Genomic DNA, 23,669 nt, shown 5'->3' with positions numbered 1-23,669 from the left:
TATATTTTCAAACACGATATGGTACGAGACAATATCGTTTATATCGATTTAAAAAAAAAAAAAAAACATTTTTTTTTTTTTTTTTTTACTTTTTTTTTTTAAATGATTTTGATATATTATTTTGTAACAAATTGACTTGAATGTTTTATTTGAGATTTGCACAAATGTTTTGTTATTTGCACAACTGTCAACCTCAGTGGAAAAGTCTGTTACTGTCTACATTGTATTAATTGCACAGTGTATTTTAATTTAATTGTTATGCAGGAAAGGGATATTTGTTTTATTTTATTCAAGAAGCATTTTTATTCTATATATGCAGGCAGTTTATTTTTATTTCATTTGTTTTATACATTTTGATATTGTGCAGACCTCTGTTAATAAAGGAACCTGTGTGACATTTGGCACGAGGCTTTGTATTAAAACTGACTGTTTTTTTAAGGGTTTGCCTCAGAAAAAAATTAAGCTAACAGAGATGCTAACAGAGATGCTAACAGAGATGCTAACAGAGATGCTATGCTATAATGCTTTGGGGGAAACCCCAATTAAGGCACAGAAAAAATATCGAGATATATATCGAGTATCGCCTTTTAGCTAGAAAATATGGAGATATGACTTTTGGTTCATATCGCCCAGTCCTAAGCTGCATGGATGAAAACCTATGAAAAAGTAGCGGCTTATAGTCCAGAAAATCCGGTAAGTAACTAAGTAACAAACCCGTATCAAAGACGTGCAGCCTGGAGTCCTGGACCGGAGCAGCTCCAGCTTCCCCCCCGGAGAAAACGTACAGTCGGTCCCCGACGCCGGCGGAGGAGGAGTGGTAGGTCCGGGGGCTGGGGGGGGTCCCTGTGGCCGCCACCGTCCTCCAGCGGGGCTCCGCGTCTGACACACACAAGGCTGTTATTAGTAGGGGTGAAAGTAAACCGGTACGATCCGGTACTCCGTACCACCAAAAGATTCTGTGCCGGTAGCAGAACCGGGAAAAAAACACACACAAATTGCTGACAATAATCTTCACATACAGCGGGACTCGAACCCTCGACCTCTCACACCAAAGACAGCGACGTTACCGCTTAGCGATGACTCAGCTCTGGCTTTTTTGGCTGACTGAGTGAGGAGAGACGAACATAGCGATATAATCTAACTGAGTCCCAAACTGAAATAAAAACGGTCCAAATCATCCCCCCTGAAATAAAAACGGTCCAAATCATCCCCCCCTGAAATAAAAACGGTCCAAATCATCCCCCTGAAATAAAAACGGTCCAAATCATCCCCCCCTGAAATAAAAACGGTCCAAATCATCCCCCTGTAAAACTGCCATCCCTCCTTTCCATCCCTTATGTCATTTCATCAATGAATGTGGTTTTACTGCTATTTCAACATTTAGAGTCATCACCAGAAAAATAACACCAGAAAAATAACTTATTTGACAATTTTCACCTGTTTCAAGTAAATTTTCACTTGAAATAAGTAGAAAAATCTGCCAGTGGAACAAGATTTATCTTCTTATTACAAGCAAAAAAATCTTGTTCCACTGGCAGATTTTCCTACTTATTTTAAATGAAAATCTACTTGAAACAGGTGAAAATAGTTATTTTTCCAGTGATGAGTCTTGTTTTAAGTGTAATGAGATTTTTTTACTAAAATGAGACATTTTAACTAGAAATAAGACAAATATTCTTGTTAAGATTGTGAGTTTTTGCAGTGATCCATGTTACTTATCCTGTGAAGGACAGAGTCATATTGATAAGTTCAGAAAAGTGTTTTTTATTGTTGTGTTTTGATGTATTTGATGTAAGCCCAGTGGATATTTAAAGCTTACAGAAGGCTGCATTTAACTGCTGCTATGTCATTCCTGCAGTATTTCTGCAGCTGTTTTGGTCACTGCTATTATTTGTAATATATTATGTTATTATTAGTACTGATTTACCGGTCATGTGTAGTTCCTGGATGCAGTTGCGGTTGCTCGTCTGCTGGGCCCCCCCGAACACCCAGAGACTCTGGGGCCGGCTCTGCGGGACGAAGCTGCAGTGCTCGTACCGGGCCGTCAGCCCGCCGCACGCTAACCGCACCCACTCATGGTTGTCTGGAAAAACAACCACAAAAACAAACATATTCATTTAAAAGAAACTCTGTAACAAGTCTATGACAAATGACACGATGAGCAGGATAACGTTACTTCCTCCCCCGAGCTGTTGATGAATCTCATCAGTCTCAGAGTAATCAATCACTGTGTAATAATAATAATTAAAGCTGCAAGCAGCGATGAACTTATTTTAAGTGGGAATCTACTTGAAACAGGTGAAAATTGACTTTTGACTTTTTTCACAAAATTTTGACTTTTTTTCTTGACATTTCGACTTTTTTCACAAAATTTTGACTTTTTTTCTCGACATTTTGACTTTTTTCACGACATTTCGACACTGGAAGATTTTTCTACTTATTTTAAGTGAGAATCTACTTGAAACAGGTGAAAATTGACTTTTGACTTTTTTCACAAAATTTTGACTTTTTTTCTCTACATTTCGACTTTTTTCACAAAATTTCGACCTTTTTTCTAGACATTTGGACACTGGAAGATTTTTCTACTTATTTCAAGTGAAAATTTACTTAAAACAGGTGAAAATCGTCAAATAAGTTATTTTTCCAGTGATGAGTCTTCTTGTTTTAAGTGTAATGAGATTTTTTTTACTAAAAATGAGAAATTTTAACTAGAAATAAGACTAATATTCTTGTTAAGATTTGGAGTTTTTGCAGTGTAATAAAGGGCAAATATTACCAACACATATGTGTTCAGGATTAAACCTTGGGATATTACAATATCTACCTTTAGGAGCAAAACACAGTAAATAACCTTCTAGCAGCGCCTGGTGGAATAATCTCTAGCAGTGTAATGAACTATACGTGTGTTTTACCAGATTAATGACGTAGGAGTGTGTGTTTTACCAGATTAATGACGTAGGAGTGTGTGTTTTACCAGATTAATGACGTAGGAGTGTGTGTTTTACCAGATTAATGACGTAGGAGTGTGTGTTTTACCAGATTAATGACGTAGGAGTGTTTGTTTTACCAGATTAATGACGTAGGAGTGTGTGTTTTACCAGATTAATGACGTAGGAGTGTGTGTTTTACCCAGATTAATGACGTAGGAGTGTGTGTTTTACCCAGATTAATGACGTAGGAGTGTGTGTTTTACCAGATTAATGACGTAGGAGTGTGTGTTTTACCAGATTAATGACGTAGGAGTGTGTGTTTTACCCAGATTAATGACGTAGGAGTGTGTGTTTTACCAGATTAATGACGTAGGAGTGTTTTACCAGATTAATGACGTAGGAGTGTGTGTTTTACCAGATTAATGACGTAGGAGTGTGTGTTTTACCAGATTAATGACGTAGGAGTGTGTGTTTTACCAGATTAATGACGTAGGAGTGTTTTACCAGATTAATGACGTAGGAGTGTGTGTTTTACCAGATTAATGACGTAGGAGTGTGTGTTTTACCAGATTAATGACGTAGGAGTGTGTGTTTTACCAGATTAATGACGTAGGAGTGTGTGTTTTACCAGATTAATGACGTAGGAGTGTGTGTTTTACCAGATTAATGACGTAGGAGTGTGTGTTTTACCAGATTAATGACGTAGGAGTGTGTGTTTTACCAGATTAATGACGTAGGAGTGTGTGTTTTACCAGATTAATGACGTAGGAGTGTGTGTTTTACCAGATTAATGACGTAGGAGTGTGTGTTTTACCAGATTAATGACGTAGGAGTGTGTGTTTTACCAGATTAATGACGTAGGAGTGTGTGTTTTACCAGATTAATGACGTAGGAGTGTTTTACCAGATTAATGACGTAGGAGTGTGTGTTTTACCCAGATTAATGACGTAGGAGTGTGTGTTTTACCCAGATTAATGACGTAGGAGTGTGTGTTTTACCAGATTAATGACGTAGGAGTGTGTGTTTTACCAGATTAATGACGTAGGAGTGTGTGTTTTACCAGATTAATGACGTAGGAGTGTGTGTTTTACCAGATTAATGACGTAGGAGTGTGTGTTTTACCAGATTAATGACGTAGGAGTGTGTTTTACCCAGATTAATGACGTAGGAGTGTTTTACCAGATTAATGACGTAGGAGTGTGTGTTTTACCAGATTAATGACGTAGGAGTGTGTGTTTTACCAGATTAATGATGTAGGAGTGTGTGTTTTACCAGATTAATGACGTAGGAGTGTGTGTTTTACCAGATTAATGACGTAGGAGTGTGTGTTTTACCAGATTAATGACGTAGGAGTGTGTGTTTTACCAGATTAATGACGTAGGAGTGTGTGTTTTACCAGATTAATGACGTAGGAGTGTGTGTTTTACCAGATTAATGACGTAGGAGTGTGTGTTTTACCAGATTAATGACGTAGGAGTGTGTGTTTTACCAGATTAATGACGTAGGAGTGAGTGTTTTACCCAGATTAATGACGTAGGAGTGTGTGTTTTACCAGATTAATGACGTAGGAGTGTTTTACCAGATTAATGACGTAGGAGTGTGTGTTTTACCAGATTAATGACGTAGGAGTGTGTGTTTTACCAGATTAATGACGTAGGAGTGTGTGTTTTACCAGATTAATGACGTAGGAGTGTGTGTTTTACCAGATTAATGACGTAGGAGTGTGTGTTTTACCAGATTAATGACGTAGGAGTGTGTGTTTTACCCAGATTAATGACGTAGGAGTGTGTGTTTTACCAGATTAATGATGTAGGAGTGTGTGTTTTACCAGATTAATGATGTAGGAGTGTGTGTTTTACCAGATTAATGACGTAGGAGTGTGTGTTTTACCAGATTAATGACGTAGGAGTGTGTGTTTTACCAGATTAATGACGTAGGAGTGTGTGTTTTACCCAGATTATTGACGTAGGAGTGTGTGTTTTACCCAGATTAATGACGTAGGAGTGTGTGTTTTACCAGATTAATGACGTAGGAGTGTTTTACCAGATTAATGACGTAGGAGTGTGTGTTTTACCAGATTAATGACGTAGGAGTGTGTGTTTTACCAGATTAATGACGTAGGAGTGTGTGTTTTACCAGATTAATGACGTAGGAGAGTGTGTTTTACCAGATTAATGACGTAGGAGTGTGTGTTTTACCAGATTAATGACGTAGGAGTGTGTGTTTTACCAGATTAATGACGTAGGAGTGTGTGTTTTACCAGATTAATGACGTAGGAGTGTGTGTTTTACCAGATTAATGACGTAGGAGTGTGTGTTTTACCAGATTAATGACGTAGGAGTGTGTGTTTTACCCAGATTAATGACGTAGGAGTGTTTTACCAGATTAATGACGTAGGAGTGTGTGTTTTACCCAGATTAATGACGTAGGAGTGTGTGTTTTACCAGATTAATGACGTAGGAGTGTGTGTTTTACCAGATTAATGACGTAGGAGTGTGTGTTTTACCCAGATTAATGACGTAGGAGTGTGTGTTTTACCAGATTAATGACGTAGGAGTGTGTGTTTTACCAGATTAATGACGTAGGAGTGTGTGTTTTACCAGATTAATGACGTAGGAGTGTGTGTTTTACCAGATTAATGACGTAGGAGTGTGTGTTTTACCCAGATTAATGACGTAGGAGTGTGTGTTTTACCAGATTAATGAAGTAGGAGTGTGTGTTTTACCAGATTAATGACGTAGGAGTGAGTTTTACCAGATTAATGACGTAGGAGTGTGTGTTTTACCCAGATTAATGACGTAGGAGTGTGTGTTTTACCAGATTAATGACGTAGGAGTGTGTGTTTTACCCAGATTAATGACGTAGGAGTGTGTGTTTTACCAGATTAATGAAGTAGGAGTGTGTGTTTTACCAGATTAATGACGTAGGAGTGAGTTTTACCAGATTAATGACGTAGGAGTGTGTGTTTTACCAGATTAATGACGTAGGAGTGTGTGTTTTACCAGATTAATGACGTAGGAGTGTGTGTTTTACCCAGATTAATGACGTAGGAGTGTGTGTTTTACCAGATTAATGACGTAGGAGTGTGTGTTTTACCAGATTAATGACGTAGGAGTGTGTGTTTTACCAGATTAATGACGTAGGAGTGTGTGTTTTACCAGATTAATGACGTAGGAGTGTGTGTTTTACCAGATTAATGACGTAGGAGTGTTTTACCAGATTAATGACGTAGGAGTAGGGTTGCAAAATTCCGGGAATTTTCAAAGTTGGAAACTTTCCATGGGAATTAACGGGAATATATGGGAATTAACGGGAATATATGGGAATTAACGGGAATTAACGGGAATAAATAAGAAATTTACAGAATTGAAGGTTGGCCCTTAACAGGGAACTTAAATATAGTTGGGGGAAATATATTGTAGCATAGTCTTGGCTAAAACAACCAGATTTAATGCAAGTACACTCCTCAATCACTTGCACACAGCACATTGCTTACTGCAGGGCTATTGAGGCCACACCCCCTACATGCACTGTGCATTCCACCATCACATGCACAGGTGATTTCTTGAAGCCTGGAGGCCACACATTTGAGCTCAAAGCACAAGACTATTGAAGCCACACATTTGAGCCCACGGACTATATAAAGTCAAGTAAGTTTTGATAATATTATGGGGTAAATATATTTGATCTATAATGGTATTAATGTTTAACTTGCAAATATTAAATAAAAAAAACATGTTGAATGGGACTTTTTTGGAGGGAGTGGGGCTCCTTTTATTTAACATTTTGAATGGGACTTTTTTTTTTTTGGGGGGGGGGGGTGGGGTCATTTTACTTTTTGATTGGGTGGGGGAGTGGGTGAGTTAGTATTTACTCAACATTCATGTTTTTGTTGTTCATTAAAATAATTGTTCATACAAGAATAAAAACTAAAGTTCTACTCAAATAAATCTGTTGAAATGTAATGTTTTAGTATTATCTTGCATGGATATCTGCTTATGACAAAATAAATATTTACATTTATGTTTGGATATGATACAGTTTGTTTAAATTACCCCCAATTTCCAGTTAATTCCCATAAATTCCCATAAATTCCCATAAATTCCCAATAATTCCCATAATTCCCATAATTCCCATGGAAAGTTTCCAATTTGGAATATTTCCAAAATTCCCAAGCTTAACTTCCCATGGAAAGTTTCCGGAAAGTTTCCGGAAATTTACCGGAAATTTTCCACCCCTTTGCAACCCTACGTAGGAGTGTGTGTTTTACCAGATTAATGACGTAGGAGTGTGTGTTTTACCAGATTAATGACGTAGGACTGTGTGTTTTACCAGATTAATGACGTAGGAGTGTGTGTTTTACCAGATTAATGACGTAGGACTGTGTGTTTTACCAGATTAATGACGTAGGAGTGTGTGTTTTACCAGATTAATGACGTAGGAGTGTGTGTTTTACCAGATTAATGACGTAGGAGTGTGTGTTTTACCAGATTAATGACGTAGGAGTGTGTGTTTTACCAGATTAATGACGTAGGAGTGTGTGTTTTACCAGATTAATGACGTAGGAGTGTGTGTTTTACCAGATTAATGACGTAGGAGTGTGTGTTTTACCAGATTAATGACGTAGGAGTGTGTGTTTTACCCAGATTAATGACGTAGGAGTGTGTGTTTTACCAGATTAATGACGTAGGAGTGTGTGTTTTACCAGATTAATGACGTAGGAGTGTGTTTTACCCAGATTAATGACGTAGGAGTGTGTGTTTTACCAGATTAATGACGTAGGTGTGTTTTACCCAGATTAATGACGTAGGAGTGTGTGTTTTACCAGATTAATGACGTAGGAGTGTGTGTTTTACCAGATTAATGACGTAGGAGTGTGTGTTTTACCAGATTAATGACGTAGGAGTGTGTGTTTTACCAGATTAATGACGTAGGAGTGTTTTACCCAGATTAATGACGTAGGAGTGTGTGTTTTACCAGATTAATGACGTAGGAGTGTGTGTTTTACCCAGATTAATGACGTAGGAGTGTGTGTTTTACCAGATTAATGACGTAGGAGTGTGTGTTTTACCAGATTAATGACGTAGGAGTGTGTGTTTTACCAGATTAATGACGTAGGAGTGTGTGTTTTACCAGATTAATGACGTAGGAGTGTGTTTTACCAGATTAATGACGTAGGAGTGTGTGTTTTACCAGATTAATGACGTAGGAGTGTTTTACCAGATTAATGACGTAGGAGTGTGTGTTTTACCAGATTAATGACGTAGGAGTGTGTGTTTTACCAGATTAATGACGTAGGAGTGTGTGTTTTACCCAGATTAATGACGTAGGAGTGTGTGTTTTACCAGATTAATGACGTAGGAGTGTGTGTTTTACCAGATTAATGACGTAGGAGTGTGTGTTTTACCAGATTATTGACGTAGGAGTGTGTGTTTTACCAGATTAATGACGTAGGAGTGTTTTACCAGATTAATGACGTTGGAGAGTGTGTTTTACCAGATTAATAACGTAGGAGTGTGTGTTTTACCAGATTAATGACGTAGGAGTGTGTGTTTTACCAGATTATTGACGTAGGAGTGTGTGTTTTACCAGATTAATGACGTTGGAGAGTGTGTTTTACCAGATTAATGACGTAGGAGTGTGTGTTTTACCAGATTAATAACGTAGGAGTGTGTGTTTTACCAGATTAATGACGTAGGAGTGTGTGTTTTACCAGATTATTGACGTAGGAGTGTGTGTTTTACCAGATTAATGACGTAGGAGTGTGTGTTTTACCAGATTAATGACGTAGGAGTGTGTGTTTTACCAGATTATTGACGTAGGAGTGTGTGTTTTACCAGATTAATAACGTAGGAGTGTGTGTTTTACCAGATTAATGACGTAGGAGTGTGTGTTTTACCAGATTATTGACGTAGGAGTGTGTGTTTTACCAGATTAATAACGTAGGAGTGTGTGTTTTACCAGATTAATGACGTAGGAGTGTGTGTTTTACCAGATTATTGACGTAGGAGTGTGTGTTTTACCAGATTATTGACGTAGGAGTGTGTGTTTTACCCAGATTAATGACGTAGGAGTGTGTGTTTTACCAGATTATTGACGTAGGAGTGTGTGTTTTACCAGATTATTGACGTAGGAGTGTGTGTTTTACCAGATTAATGACGTAGGAGTGTTTTACCAGATTAATGACGTAGTAGGAGTGTGTGTTTTACCAGATTATTGACGTAGGAGTGTGTGTTTTACCAGATTATTGACGTAGGAGTGTGTGTTTTACCAGATTAATGACGTAGGAGTGTTTTACCAGATTAATGACGTTGGAGAGTGTGTTTTACCAGATTATTGACGTAGGAGTGTGTGTTTTACCAGATTAATGACGTAGGAGTGTGTGTTTTACCAGATTAATGACGTAGGAGTGTGTGTTTTACCAGATTAATAACGTAGGAGTGTGTGTTTTACCAGATTAATGACGTAGGAGTGCGTGTTTTACCCAGATTAATGACGTAGGAGTGCGTGTTTTACCAGATTAATGACGTAGGAGTGTGTGTTTTACCAGATTAATGACGTAGGAGTGTGTGTTTTACCAGATTAATGACGTAGGAGTGTGTGTTTTACCAGATTAATGACGTAGGAGTGTGTGTTTTACCAGATTAATGACGTAGGAGAGTGTGTTTTACCAGATTAATGACGTAGGAGTGTGTGTTTTACCAGATTAATGATGTAGGAGTGTGTGTTTTACCAGATTAATGACGTAGGAGTGTGTGTTTTACCAGATTAATGACGTAGGAGTGTGTGTTTTACCAGATTAATGACGTAGGAGTGTGTGTTTTACCAGATTAATGACGTAGGAGTGTTTTACCAGATTAATGACGTAGGAGTGTGTGTTTTACCAGATTAATGACGTAGGTGTGTTTTACCCAGATTAATGACGTAGGAGTGTGTGTTTTACCAGATTAATGACGTAGGAGTGAGTGTTTTACCAGATTAATGACGTAGGAGTGTGTGTTTTACCAGATTAATGACGTAGGAGTGTGTGTTTTACCAGATTAATGACGTAGGAGTGTGTTTTACCAGATTAATGACGTAGGAGTGTGTGTTTTACCAGATTAATGACGTAGGAGTGTGTGTTTTACCCAGATTAATGACGTAGGAGTGTGTGTTTTACCAGATTAATGACGTAGGAGTGTGTGTTTTACCAGATTAATGACGTAGGAGTGTGTGTTTTACCCAGATTAATGACGTAGGAGTGTGTGTTTTACCCAGATTAATGACGTAGGAGTGTGTGTTTTACCAGATTAATGACGTAGGAGTGTGTGTTTTACCAGATTAATGACGTAGGAGTGTGTGTTTTACCAGATTAATGACGTAGGAGTGTGTGTTTTACCAGATTAATGACGTAGGAGTGTGTGTTTTACCAGATTAATGACGTAGGAGTGTGTGTTTTACCAGATTAATGACGTAGGAGTGTGTGTTTTACCCAGATTAATGACGTAGGAGTGTGAGAAGCTGCCGCCGGGGTCGGCCCCCCCGACCACCAGGATCCGTCCTCGTCCTCCCTCCTGGGAGGGCAGGAAGGTGCAGGTGTGGCCCACACTCTCACCTGGGCCGGTCCCAGCCGGGACCACCGCGTACCTGTATTACATGATCGGTAAAAATGTTATTACAATATCCGTCAGGATATTTTATTACATTATTGGGGAAGTTATTACATCATTGGGTTTTATTACATTTTCGATTGAGTTAAGTGCAAATTTTATTACATTTTCAGGAAATTATTACATTATAGGAAATTATTACATTATAGGGTGAAATTATTATATTATAGGGTGAAATTATTACATTATAGGGTGAAATTATTATTATAGGGGTGAAATTATTACATTATAGGGTGAAATTATTACATTATAGGAAATTATTACATTATCGGGTGAAATTATGACATTATAGGAAATTATTACATTATAGGGTGAAATTATTACATTATAGGGTGAAATGATACATTATAGGAAATTATTACATTATTGGGTGAAATTATTACATTATAGGGTGAAATTATTACATTATATGGTGAAATTATTACATTATAGTAAATTATTACATTATAGGGTGAAATTATTACATTATAGTAAATTATTACATTATAGGGTGAAATTATTACATTATAGGAAATTATTACATTATAGGGTGAAATTATTACATTATAGGAAATTATTACATTATAGGGTGAAATCATTACATTATAGGGTGAAATCATTACATTATAGGGTGAAATCATTACATTATAGGAAATTATTACATTATAGGGTGAAATTATTACATTATAGGGTGAAATTATTACATTATAGGGTGAAATTATTACATTATAGGAAATTATTACATTATAGGATGAAATTATTACATTATAGGAAATTATTACATTATAGGGTGAAATTATTACATTATAGGAAATTATTACATTATAGGATGAAATTATTACATTATAGGGTGAAATTATTACATTATAGGAAATTATTACATTATAGAAAATCATTAAATTATAGGAAATTATTACATTATGGAAATTATTACATTATAGGATGAAATTATTACATTATAGGGTGAAATTATTACATTATAGGAAATTATTACATTATAGAAAATCATTACATTATAGGAAATTATTACATTATAGGGTGAAATTATTACAATATAGGGTGAAATTATTACATTATAGGAAATTATTACATTATAGGGTGAAATTATTACATTATAGGGTGAAATTATTACATTATAGGAAATTATTACATTATAGGGTGAAATTATTACATTATAGGGTGAAATTATTACAATATAGGGTGAAATTATTACATTATAGGAAATGATTACATTACAGGGTGAAATTATTACATTATAGGAAATGATTACATTATAGGGTGAAATTATTACATTATAGGGTGAAATTATTACATTATAGGGTGAAATCATTACATTATAGGAAATTATTACATTATAGGGTGAAATTATTACATTATAGGGTGAAATCATTACATTATAGGACATTATTATATTATAGGAAATTATTACATTATAGGGTGAAATTATTACGTTATAGGGTGAAATTATTACATTATATGGTGAAATTATTACATTATAGGGTGAAATTATTACATTATAGGGTGAAATTATTACATTATATGGTGAAATTATTACATTATAGGGTGAAATTATTACATTATAGGGTGAAATTATTACATTATAGGGTGAAATCATTACATTATAGGAAGTTATTACATTATAGGGTGAAATTATTACATTATAGGGTGAAATCATTACATTATAGGACATTATTATATTATAGGAAATTATTACATTATAGGGTGAAATTATTACGTTATAGGGTGAAATTATTACATTATAGGGTGAAATTATTACATTATAGGAAATTATTACATTATAGAAAATCATTAAATTATAGGAAATTATTACATTATGGAAATTATTACATTATAGGATGAAATTATTACATTATAGGGTGAAATTATTACATTATAGGAAATTATTACATTATAGAAAATCATTACATTATAGGAAATTATTACATTATAGGGTGAAATTATTACAATATAGGGTGAAATTATTACATTATAGGAAATTATTACATTATAGGGTGAAATTATTACATTATAGGGTGAAATTATTACATTATAGGAAATTATTACATTATAGGGTGAAATTATTACATTATAGGGTGAAATTATTACAATATAGGGTGAAATTATTACATTATAGGAAATGATTACATTACAGGGTGAAATTATTACATTATAGGAAATGATTACATTATAGGGTGAAATTATTACATTATAGGGTGAAATTATTACATTATAGGGTGAAATCATTACATTATAGGAAATTATTACATTATAGGGTGAAATTATTACATTATAGGGTGAAATCATTACATTATAGGACATTATTATATTATAGGAAATTATTACATTATAGGGTGAAATTATTACGTTATAGGGTGAAATTATTACATTATATGGTGAAATTATTACATTATAGGGTGAAATTATTACATTATAGGGTGAAATTATTACATTATATGGTAAAATTATTACATTATAGGGTGAAATTATTACATTATAGGGTGAAATTATTACATTATAGGGTGAAATCATTACATTATAGGAAGTTATTACATTATAGGGTGAAATTATTACATTATAGGGTGAAATCATTACATTATAGGACATTATTATATTATAGGAAATTATTACATTATAGGGTGAAATTATTACGTTATAGGGTGAAATTATTACATTATAGGGTGAAATTATTACATTATATGGTGAAATTATTACATTATAGGGTGAAATTATTACATTATAGGGTGAAATTATTACATTATATGGTGAAATTATTACATTATATGGTGAAATTATTACATTATAGGGTGGAATTATTACATTATAGGGTGAAATTATTACATTATAGGGTGAAATTATTACATTATAGGGTGAAATTATTACATTATAGGGTGAAATTATTACATTATAGGGTGAAATTATTACATTATAGGGTGAAATTATTACATTATAGGGTGAAATTATTACATTATATGGTGAAATTATTACATTATATGGTGAAATTATTACATTATAGGGTGAAATTATTACATTATAGGGTGAAATTATTACATTATAGGGTGAAATTATTACATTATATGGTGAAATTATTACATTATATGGTGAAATTATTACATTATAGGGTGAAATTATTACATTATAGGGTGAAATCATTACATTATAGGAAGTTATTACATTATAGGGTGAAATTATTACATTATAGGGTGAAATCATTACATTATAGGACATTATTATATTATAGGAAATTATTACATTATAGGGTGAAATTATTACGTTATAGGGTGAAATTATTACATTATACGGTGAAATTATTACATTATAGGGTGAAATTATTACATTATAGGGTGAAATTATTACATTATAGGGTGAAATTATTACATTATATGGTGAAATTATTACATTATAGGGTGGAATTATTACATTATAGGGTGAAATTATTACATTATAGGGTGAAATTATTACATTATAGGGTGAAATTATTACATTATAGGGTGAAATTATTACATTATAGGGTGAAATTATTACATTATAGGGTGAAATTATTACATTATAAGGAGCTACAGGCAGCTTTTTTGATAGGGTAGCAAACATCGACGGACAGACGCTTCTATCAGTTTATGCGGCGGGAGCATTTCTCGACAGGGCAGCAGAAACCGACACTCACCAAACCGCGTCCCGCGGTTCGTCCCGCGGCTCCAGCACCGGGAGAAGCGGCTCCGGCCCCGGGAGAAGCTCCATATCTGCCGGCACACGGGGACGGAGCTGCCGTTAGAGTTTCCTCCGGGATAAAACTGGCAATAATAACGCACTTCTGGCCCGGGTCATTTGTTACAAACACATAAATCCCAGTAACGACCAGATTGTAAACGACAGACTAAAAACACACACAAAAAAACTGCGGATATTTACATAACTGCTTTTTTCTTTTAAATAACAAGCGTCAAACCGATTGTAAAATGCCGTAGACCAGTTCATTGGGAGAGTTTGTGAATGAAAAGCATCATTATTAGTTTTTAACATGTGCTTCCTGTTCCTCCACTTCCTCTTCCGGTCGCTGCAGATTTTCCGTTTTTTATCTAAAACAATCAATCATAACTTTCCCAAACTGGACGTTACAGTAACGCAGAGTAGTAACAGCTGTTACAGTGAGTTACTGGCTCTGAACATCATAGACATGTATCCGTAGTTTTAATCATGTTCTTTTTTTCTTTTATTTTTATTGAACACAATTTTTTAAACAAGAAAAAAAAAAAATATATAAATATATATATATGTGTTATAATGTAATAATGCAAATACATGTTATGTCATAAATATATATATATATATATATATCAGGGATTCTTGAGATAAGGGACAAAACAGGTTTTAAAAATCTTTTTTTTAAATGCATTCATTGGAACTGTATATTTCTTGAGAGAAGGGTCTTAGCTATTTAACCATGTAAAGGAACAGGTTCTAAATAAAAACAACAAAAAAATAAACATGCTTTACTTTAGAACTTGGTTTAAGTCAACTCCGTCAGACACTCAAAAGTATAAAATTGTAATTCTTCGTCCAACAAGAATCTAAAGTCCTGAAGTTTTTCGGTATAGTGTTTAGTTACTCTGATCAGAATCAGAATCAGAATCAGAATCAGAATCAGCTTTATTGGCCAGGTTCGAACATTGTCCAACAAGGAATTTGATTCGGTTATTTCGCTCTTTGGTAGTAAAAAAAAATAAACAATAAACAAATAAACAATAAACAAATGTGGTATTACTATATACATATAAACATTTTAACATTTTAAGGTGCAGCAGTTTGAGGTAGTGATAAAAGAAGGATAGTTCTGAATAAAAATAAGAATAAGTATAAGAATAAAGTATAAGTATAACCTATATACAATTTTAACAGACAAATTATACAAAAAATACAAAAAATTATACAAAAGGAAGTACAAAAGTGAGAGGTGCAGCAGAGTGAGGCAGACATGATTATTAACGATTTTATTGCACGTGTTTGGTTACTCTGAGACTTATTATTTGTGGGAGTTCATCAGAGCAACCGCTTGCGGGAAGAAACTGTCTTTGTGTCTGGAGGTTTTGGCGTACAGTGCTCTGTAGCGCCGTCCAGAGGGGAGGAGTTGGAACAGGCGGTGTCCCGGGTGTGAGGGGTCGGCAGAGATTCGACCTGCCCGTTTCCTGGTCCTGGACCGGTACAGGTCGTCGATAGATGGGAGGTTAGTCCCAACTATCCTCTCTGCAGTCCTGATGGTCCGTTGCAGTCTGTGCCTGTCTAGTTTGGTGGCTGATCCAAACCAGACAGTGATGGAGGAGCAGAGAACAGACTGGATTATTGCAGTGTAAAATGTGATCAGCAGCTGCTGTGGCAGGTTGAACTTCCTGAGCTGCCGCAGGAAGTACAACCTCTGCTGCGCCTTCTTCCTGATGGAGTTGATGTGGGTGGACCACTTCAGGTCCCGGGAGATGGTGGACCCCAGGAACTTGAAGGAGTCTGTGGAGGAGACGGTGCTGTTGAGGATGGTGAGGGGGAGGAGTGGCAGTGGGTTTTTCCTGAAGTCCACTGTCAACTCCATAGTCTTGAGCGGGTTCAGTTCCAGGTGGTTCTGACTGCACCAGTGGACCAGCTGATCCACCTCCCGTCTGTACGCGGACTCGTCACCTTCCCGGATCAGGCCGATGACGGTGGTGTCGTCCGCGTACTTCAGGAGCTTCACAGACGAGTCCCCTGAGGTGCAGTCGTTAGTGTAGAGGGAGAAGAGCAGTGGCGAGAGGACGCACCCCTGGGGGGCGCCAGTGCTGATGGTACGGGTGCTGGATGTGATGCTCCCCAGCCTCACCTGCTGCCTCCTGTCACTCAGGAAGCTGGTAATCCACTGACAGGTGGGGGCAGGCACGGTGAGCTGGGTGAGCTTCTGGTGGAGGATTGCGGGAGCGATCGTGTTGAACGCAGAGCTGAAGTCCACAAACAGGATCCTTGCATAAGTCCCTGAGGTGTCGAGATGACGCAGGATGTAATGCAGTCCTATGTTGACTGCGTCATCCACCGACCTGTTTGCCCGGTAGGCAAACTGCAGGGGGTCGAGCAGGGAGCCTGTGGTGTCTTTCAGGTGGCTCAGCACCAGTCGCTCAAAGGTCTTCATGACCACAGACGTCAGGGCGACGGGTCTGTAGTCATTTAGACCTGTGATGGTGGGTTTCTTGGGGACTGGGATGATGGTGGAGCGTTTGAAGCATGAGGGCACCTCACACAGCTCCAGGGACCGGTTAAAGATCCGTGTGAAGGTGGGAGCCAGCTGCTCGGCGCAGGCTCTCAGGCAGGAAGGGGACACGCCGTCCGGGCCAGGAGCCTTCCTGATCTTCTGCCTTTTGAACAGCCGGCACACGTCTTCCACAGAGATCTTCAGTGCAGGCAGGGTCTTGGGTGGGGGGAGGGGGGTAGACAGAGGTGGGGGGGGTTGGCTGAGGTGAGGTGTGAAAAGGTGGGCAGTGGGGGGGGAGGGGGGGGATGGTGGAGGTGTAGCTGCAGGGGGGGGAGGGTGAGGGGGGGGGAGGTGGTGATGATGATGATGATGAAGGTGATGATGATGATGAAGATGATGAAGGTGATGATGATGGTGATGATGATGATGATGATGATGATGATGAAGGTGATGATGATGATGAAGATGATGAAGGTGATGATGATGGTGATGATGATGATGGTGATGATGATGGTGATGATGAGTCGAACCGGCAGTAAAAGCTATATATGTAATATATATATATATGTAATAAAATACAATGTATACATTTATGTTGTGATTTCACATTATTCTGAAAACCCAGATGTCTAAATGTCAGCATTTTCAATCTTTGTATTTGTATTGTATTACTGATTAATGAACAAATGTGTTTTTAAAGAGATGGAAGAGACAAAAGATGAAGAACTAACTACTCTTTGTCTTATATTGAACATAAATCAGATAATAATAATAATAATAATAATAATAATAAAGATACTGCAAATTCTCTTTTTTAAGTGGTGTGTGTGTGTGTGTGTGTGTGTGTGTGTGTGTGTGTGTGTGTGTGTGTGTGTGTGTGTGTGTGTGTGTGTGTGTGTGTGTGTATATGTGTGTGTGTGTGTGTGTGTGCGTGCGTGCGCAGTCAGCTTTCCCTTCTAACTGTATCATTTAACAATTCTTGTCTTCATCTTTCACCAGGTGGAGAATGTCTGCAGGATGCTGAGATTTATTCAGCCTACCGGACGTGAAGTCAACACTGACTTTTTGGAAAAAAATACAGAGACCATGGACTTCATGAAATCCCTGAAGGCTGCAAAAATAAAATAATTATTAAAATAAAAGTCTCAAGTATTATGTCAACGTGGCCTTTCAAAATAAAATTCAATATAATATGTAACCAAGGCATTTGAAAGTAAGTGTCATGAAATGTAATAGGTAAACACGGCATTTCAAAATAAAAGTCCACACATCATAAACATAGTTTGTTCTGTACAAAATACACATTTTTAATCGTGGAACACAATTATACAACTAACAGAAATGTGCAAAAGGAAAAAAAAATAAAAATAAAGACCTTTTTTTCAAAATAAAAGTCGTGAAGTGTCCACTAAAAGACCCGGAAAAAAAACAACCTTTTTTCAAAATAAAAGTCGTGAAGGGTCCACTAAAAGACCCTGAAAAAAGACGTTTTTTTTCAAAATAAAAGTCGTGAAGTGTCCACTAAAAGACCCGGAGAAAAAAAAAAGACGTTTTTTTCAAAATAAAAGTCGTGAAGTGTCCACTAAAAGACCCGGAAAAAAATACCTTTTTTCAAAATAAAAGTCGTGAAGTGTCCACTAAAAGACCTGGAAAAAAAAAACAACCTTTTTTCAAAATAAAAGTCGTGAAGCGTCCACTAAAAGACCTTTTTTTTCAAAATAAAAGTGGTGAATTGTCCACTAAAAGACCCGGTCGAACTCGGTCTGGCTGGTGGCGGCCGGGTTCCGGTTCTGGTTGGGCTGCTGCTGCGGCAGGTGGCCGCGGCGGCGCGGCGGCGCCAGGTACTCGAACATGGACGTGTTGTGGGTGGAGAGCATGTTCTTCAGGTCCGACGGCATGGGGTCGGACCAGAAGAAGTCGTGGTTGAGGGCGTCGTCGCTGTCCGTGCGCTGGGCCGGGTCCAGGACCAGCAGCTTGTCGATCAGGTCCAGGGCGTACGGATCCTTCACGTACGCCTTCAGACGGTCCTTCACCTTCCTCTTCTGGCCCTTCGGAAGCTCCATCTTCTGGTACAGCTCGTACTTCTTATCCACGCCGGGCCAGACCTGGGGGGGGAGGTCAGAGGTGAGGGGGGGGTCACCAGGGGGGGAAACAGTACCTAAGAACCAGTTTCGGAGGCCCTGGGACCATCTGGCCCCCCTAGGAAACAGTTTAGGGGTCCCCAAAGTGTTGAAATGTCGAGAAAAAAAAGTCGAAATGTAGAGAAAAGTCAAAATTTTGTGAAAAACGTTGAAATGTCGAGAAAAAAGTCGAAATGTCAAGAAAAAAAGTCAAACTTTTGTGAAAAACGTTGAAATGTCGAGAAAAAAGTCGAAATGTCAAGAAAAAAAGTCAAAATTTAGAGAAAAAAAGGCGAAATGTCGAGAAAAAAGTCGAAATGTCGAGAAAAAAAGTCAAAATTTTGTGAAAACCGTTGAAATGTAGAGAAAAAAGTCGAAATGTTGAAAACGTAAGAACGGACGCACGAAAAAACTGAAAAAAAGTCAAAATGTCGAAGAAAAAAGTAAAATTTGAAGAAAAAAAAGGCGAAATGTCGAGAAAAAAGTCAAAATTTTGTGAAAAACCTTGAAATGTAGAGAAAAAAGTGGAAATGTCAAGAAAAAAAAAGTAAAAATTTAGAGAAAAAAAGGCGGAATGTCGAGAAAAAAGTCAAAATTTTGTGAAAAACGTTGAAATGTAGAGAAAAAAGTGGAAATGTTGAGAAAAAAGTTGAAATGTTGAAACGCACGAAAGAACGCACGCACGAAAAAACGTAAAAAAGTAAAAATGTTAAAGAAAAAAGTCGAAATGTCGAGAAAAAAAGTAAAAATTTAGAGAAAAAAAAAGGCGAAATGTCGAGAAAAAAAGTCAGAATTGTTGAAAACGCACGAAAGAATGCACGCACGAAAAAACGCATGCACGCACGAAAAAGGAAAAAAACGAAAAAAGTGAAATGTCTAGAAAAAAAGTCAAAAAAGTCAAAAAAAGTCAAAAAAGTGAAAAACGTTGATATGTAAAGAAAAAGTGGAAATGTTGAGGAAAAAAGTTGAAATGTTGAAAAATACACGAAAGAACGCACGCACGAAAAAAAAGTCAAAATGTCGAAGAAAAAAGTCGAAATGTAGAGAAGTAAAAATTTTGAGAAAAAAAGGCGAAATGTTGAGAAAAAGTCAAAATGTTGAAAACGCACGAAAGAACGCACGCACGCACGAATAAAGAAAGAAAGGAAAAAAAATGTGAAATGTCGAGAAAAAGTAAACATTTTTTGAAAAACGTTGAAATGTTGAAAACGCACGAAGGAACGTATGCACGGAAAAAAAGTCAAAATGTCGGAAAAAAAGGCGAAATGTTGAGAAAAAAAGGCGAAATGTCGAGAAAAAAAGTCAAAGTTTTGTGAAAAAAACGTCCCCCCCTGGTGGCCACCCCTCCTGGCCCCCCCGGCCCTCACCTCGGCCGTGATGGAGCCGCACAGCTGGCTGATCAGGGTCAGCTGGTGCTGCTCCGTGTTGCCCTGCATGATGGGAGATCGGGTCCACATCTCCGCCATGATGCAGCCGGCCCCCCAGAGGTCGATGGGGGGGCCGTAGTCTCGCTCGCCTAGGGGGAAAAAAAATAGATTAAAAAATAAATTAATAAAAAATAAAGGCCCAATTGGGCTGAAACTTTGCCAGATCTGGCAACACATATTCCGGAAGATTCTCCTCAAAGCCATGAAAATAAACTTTTAATGATTAAGATTCAAAAATTAAGACCCTCTGATTGATTTTTAAGACGTTTTAATACCATTTTTAAAGAAAATTTAAGACAAGGTTGCCAGATCTGCCCATTTCCAGCCCAAACACAACATAAAACGCACCGAAAGATGAAAAAAAAACAACCTGAATCAAACATTTTCTATGTTCAACCCGTCAATTATTGAATTATTTGTGAATAATTTCTCCTAAATATTTAGTAAAAACAGGAAAAGCAGCACAAATATCTGTTTTAAAGCCCAATTGGGCTAAAACTTGCCCAACCTGGCAACGCGGATTCAGGAGATTCTCCTCAAAATAGAATAAAACTTTTTAATGATTAGGATTCGAAAATTAAGACCCTCTGATTGAGATTTAAGACTTTTTAATACAATTTTCAAACTAAATTTAGGTCGAGGTTGCCAGATCTCACAATATCCAGTCCAAACGGGATGTACAACCCGCCAAAATAATGAAAAACCCGGTTCAAATTAAAAATGATTTACGTTAAAACCGTCAATTATTACATTATTTATGAATAATTTCTCGTAAATATTTAGTAAAAACCAGGAAAAAGCAGCCCAAACTTATATTCTTCAGCCCAATTGGGCTGAAACCTGCCCAACCTGGCAACACAGATTGAGGAGATTCTCCTCAAAACGATGAAATGAAACTTTTTAATGCTTAAAAATTCAAAAATGAACACCCTTGGACCAAGATTTAAGACAAATTTTTGCTAAAATAAAGGCTTACATATATACTTAAATGTGGCATTACAAAATAAAAGTTTCATGAAATTTTATACGTAAACGTGGCATTACAAAATAAGTGTATAATAAGTAAGTGTTTCTTGGAGACATTAATCTGCCGAAGTTACATCAGGAACAGGTTACGAATTTAGATTCACCGCTCTCAATAGGAGAACTCCATGAAGCTCTTCAACATATGCCCAATAATAAAGCTCCGGGCCCAGATGGTTTCCCAGCTGGAGGAATTCTGGAGCATATTAGCACCAACATTGTATAAAATGATTCTAAATGCTAGGGAGAATAAAAGCTTACCCTTAAATATGAACTCTGCTAATATTAATCTTTTATTAAAATCGGACAAAGATTCCTTGCTCCCATCGAGCTACCGCCCAATTTCATTGATAAATGTAGACCTTAAAATAATTAGCAAGGCCCTTACTGAACGTCTGAAAAGAGTCACCCCTTCTATTATACATCCGGATCAAACAGGCTTCATTAAAGGTAGACATTCCTCTACTAATATTCGCAGATTATTAAATATAATATTCGAGTATCAATAAACAGGAGACTACTATTATATCCTTAGACGCGGAAAAAGCATTTGATAAGGTAAATTGGAAGTTTCTATTGGCAACTTTGCATAAATTTGGATTTGGCAAATCTTTCATTGACTGGATAAAAATATTATACAGCTCTCCCAAGGCACGTGTAAGGACAAATGATCAAATCTCTACAAGTTTTACCTTGCAAAGAGGCACTAGACAGGGTTGCCCTCTCTCTCCCTCATTATTTGCAATATTTATTGAACCTTTAGCAGCAGCTATTAGACAAAATCAAAATATTAAAGGTATACAATGCAAAATATTAGAGCACAAAATAAGTCTTTATGCGGATGACGTACTCCTCTTCCTCCAGAACTCACGATCTTCACTATCACAGACAATTGCACTTATAGAGGGATTTTCATCTCTGTCTGATTATTCTATTAATTGGTCTAAATCCACTGTTTTGTGTGTTAACTGCAATTTTAGGAATATAACCAATACTCAATTACAATCAGGGAACATTAGATATTTAGGCATAAACATCTCCCCTAGGCTGTCAGAGTTAATAAAATTAAATCATGTTCAGCTTATAAAGAAAATAGAAGATGATCTTTCCAGATGGAGCTCTCTCCCCATCTCGCTCATGGGTAGAATAGCCACCATTAAAATGATGGTTTTACCAAAAGTAAATTATTTTTTCTCAATGATACCATGCAAACCCCCTCTTTCCTGGTTTAAATCATTGGACTCATATGTTTCAAAATTTCTGTGGAAAAATAAAACTCCACGTATTAGTTTAAAGACATTGCAAAAATCCAAAGAATATGGAGGTTTAGAGTTACCTAATTTTCAGTATTACTTCATAGCCAGTAAGTTACAGTATATTGTAAAATGGTCAAAAGATCATCCTTTAGATAGTCAATGGCTGGACTCAGAGCAAGTGTTTTTTAATGAACTAGAAATCTCAGAGTTACCATTCATTAGTCAAAGTATCAAACATCATCAATGTTTCAAAAGCATTAATATTAGCACAACTTTATCAGCTTGGTGGGAATTTCTTAAAGTAGCTAAAATTACGGAGTTAGCAGTAATACATTTTTAGAGTATCAACAACTTAAGGCCATAATAAATAAAACATACAAAATTAGCCAATTAGACTTACAACTTCCCGCTAAGATAATAGATTTATTGAATCTAAGCACTTTAAAGTTGTTATCAAAACTCTACAGGTTAGTGTCTAAACTGGACAATTCAGTCTCTCTCCCGATCTCCAAGTGGGAGGCGGATCTCTCTCTTAATACCGACCAGTTTTCTTGGTCACAAATATGCTTAAATACGTTTACTATGACTAAAAACCCAAACTTACAACTTATACAGTACAAAGTTCTTCATAGAATACATTATACAGGACAAAGGATGTTCCAGATGGGCTTTGTTCACCTCTAATATCTGTTCACAGTGCACAGAGAACACCCCAGATAATTATATGCATGCTTTATGGTTCTGTACACCGGTACAGAGGTTCTGGAAGGAGATTTGTGAGGATTTATCCACATGGATCAACCACAGAATCCCAGTGTGCCCCACGGTATGTATATTAGGTCACCTGGGAGACACTCAAATAGATCCTAATTGGACACACCGGGTTCTCACTGCCTTATGTATCGCAAAGAAAACCATTCTAGTAAATTGGAAACAAAAATCCAGTTTATGTATCAACCATTTTAAGAATCTTTTATCAGATCATATTAGTAGTGAGATAATGTCTGCCTCCACTGAACAACATTCGGCTGAATTGCACTCTCTGTGGTCCCCAATTATTGGCTTCGTTACCTAGTGGGGGCG

General features: G+C 36.7%; 1 protein-coding gene across 1 annotated transcript in view; it reads right to left on the bottom strand.

The window, feature by feature from the left end:
* Positions 1-14,572, bottom strand: part of LOC133454890 (rab9 effector protein with kelch motifs-like) — a 34,792-nt gene extending 20,220 nt beyond the window's left edge. The window contains exons 1-4 of the mRNA XM_061733605.1: positions 14,220-14,572; positions 10,402-10,556; positions 1,928-2,083; positions 715-879 (exon numbers count right to left, since the gene is read on the bottom strand). Coding sequence (XP_061589589.1) covers positions 715-879; positions 1,928-2,083; positions 10,402-10,556; positions 14,220-14,293 — 550 coding nt within the window. The 5' untranslated portion in view covers positions 14,294-14,572. The remainder of the gene's footprint in view (positions 1-714; positions 880-1,927; positions 2,084-10,401; positions 10,557-14,219) is intronic.
* Between the last annotated feature and the right edge of the window lie 9,097 nt (positions 14,573-23,669).

This window comes from Cololabis saira, chromosome 11 (assembly GCF_033807715.1).
Source record: "Cololabis saira isolate AMF1-May2022 chromosome 11, fColSai1.1, whole genome shotgun sequence".
In the NCBI taxonomy this organism is placed as follows: Eukaryota; Metazoa; Chordata; class Actinopteri; order Beloniformes; family Belonidae; genus Cololabis; species Cololabis saira.
The sequence above is the reverse complement of the archived record's forward strand: the minus strand, read 5'-3'. Positions and strand labels throughout refer to the sequence as shown.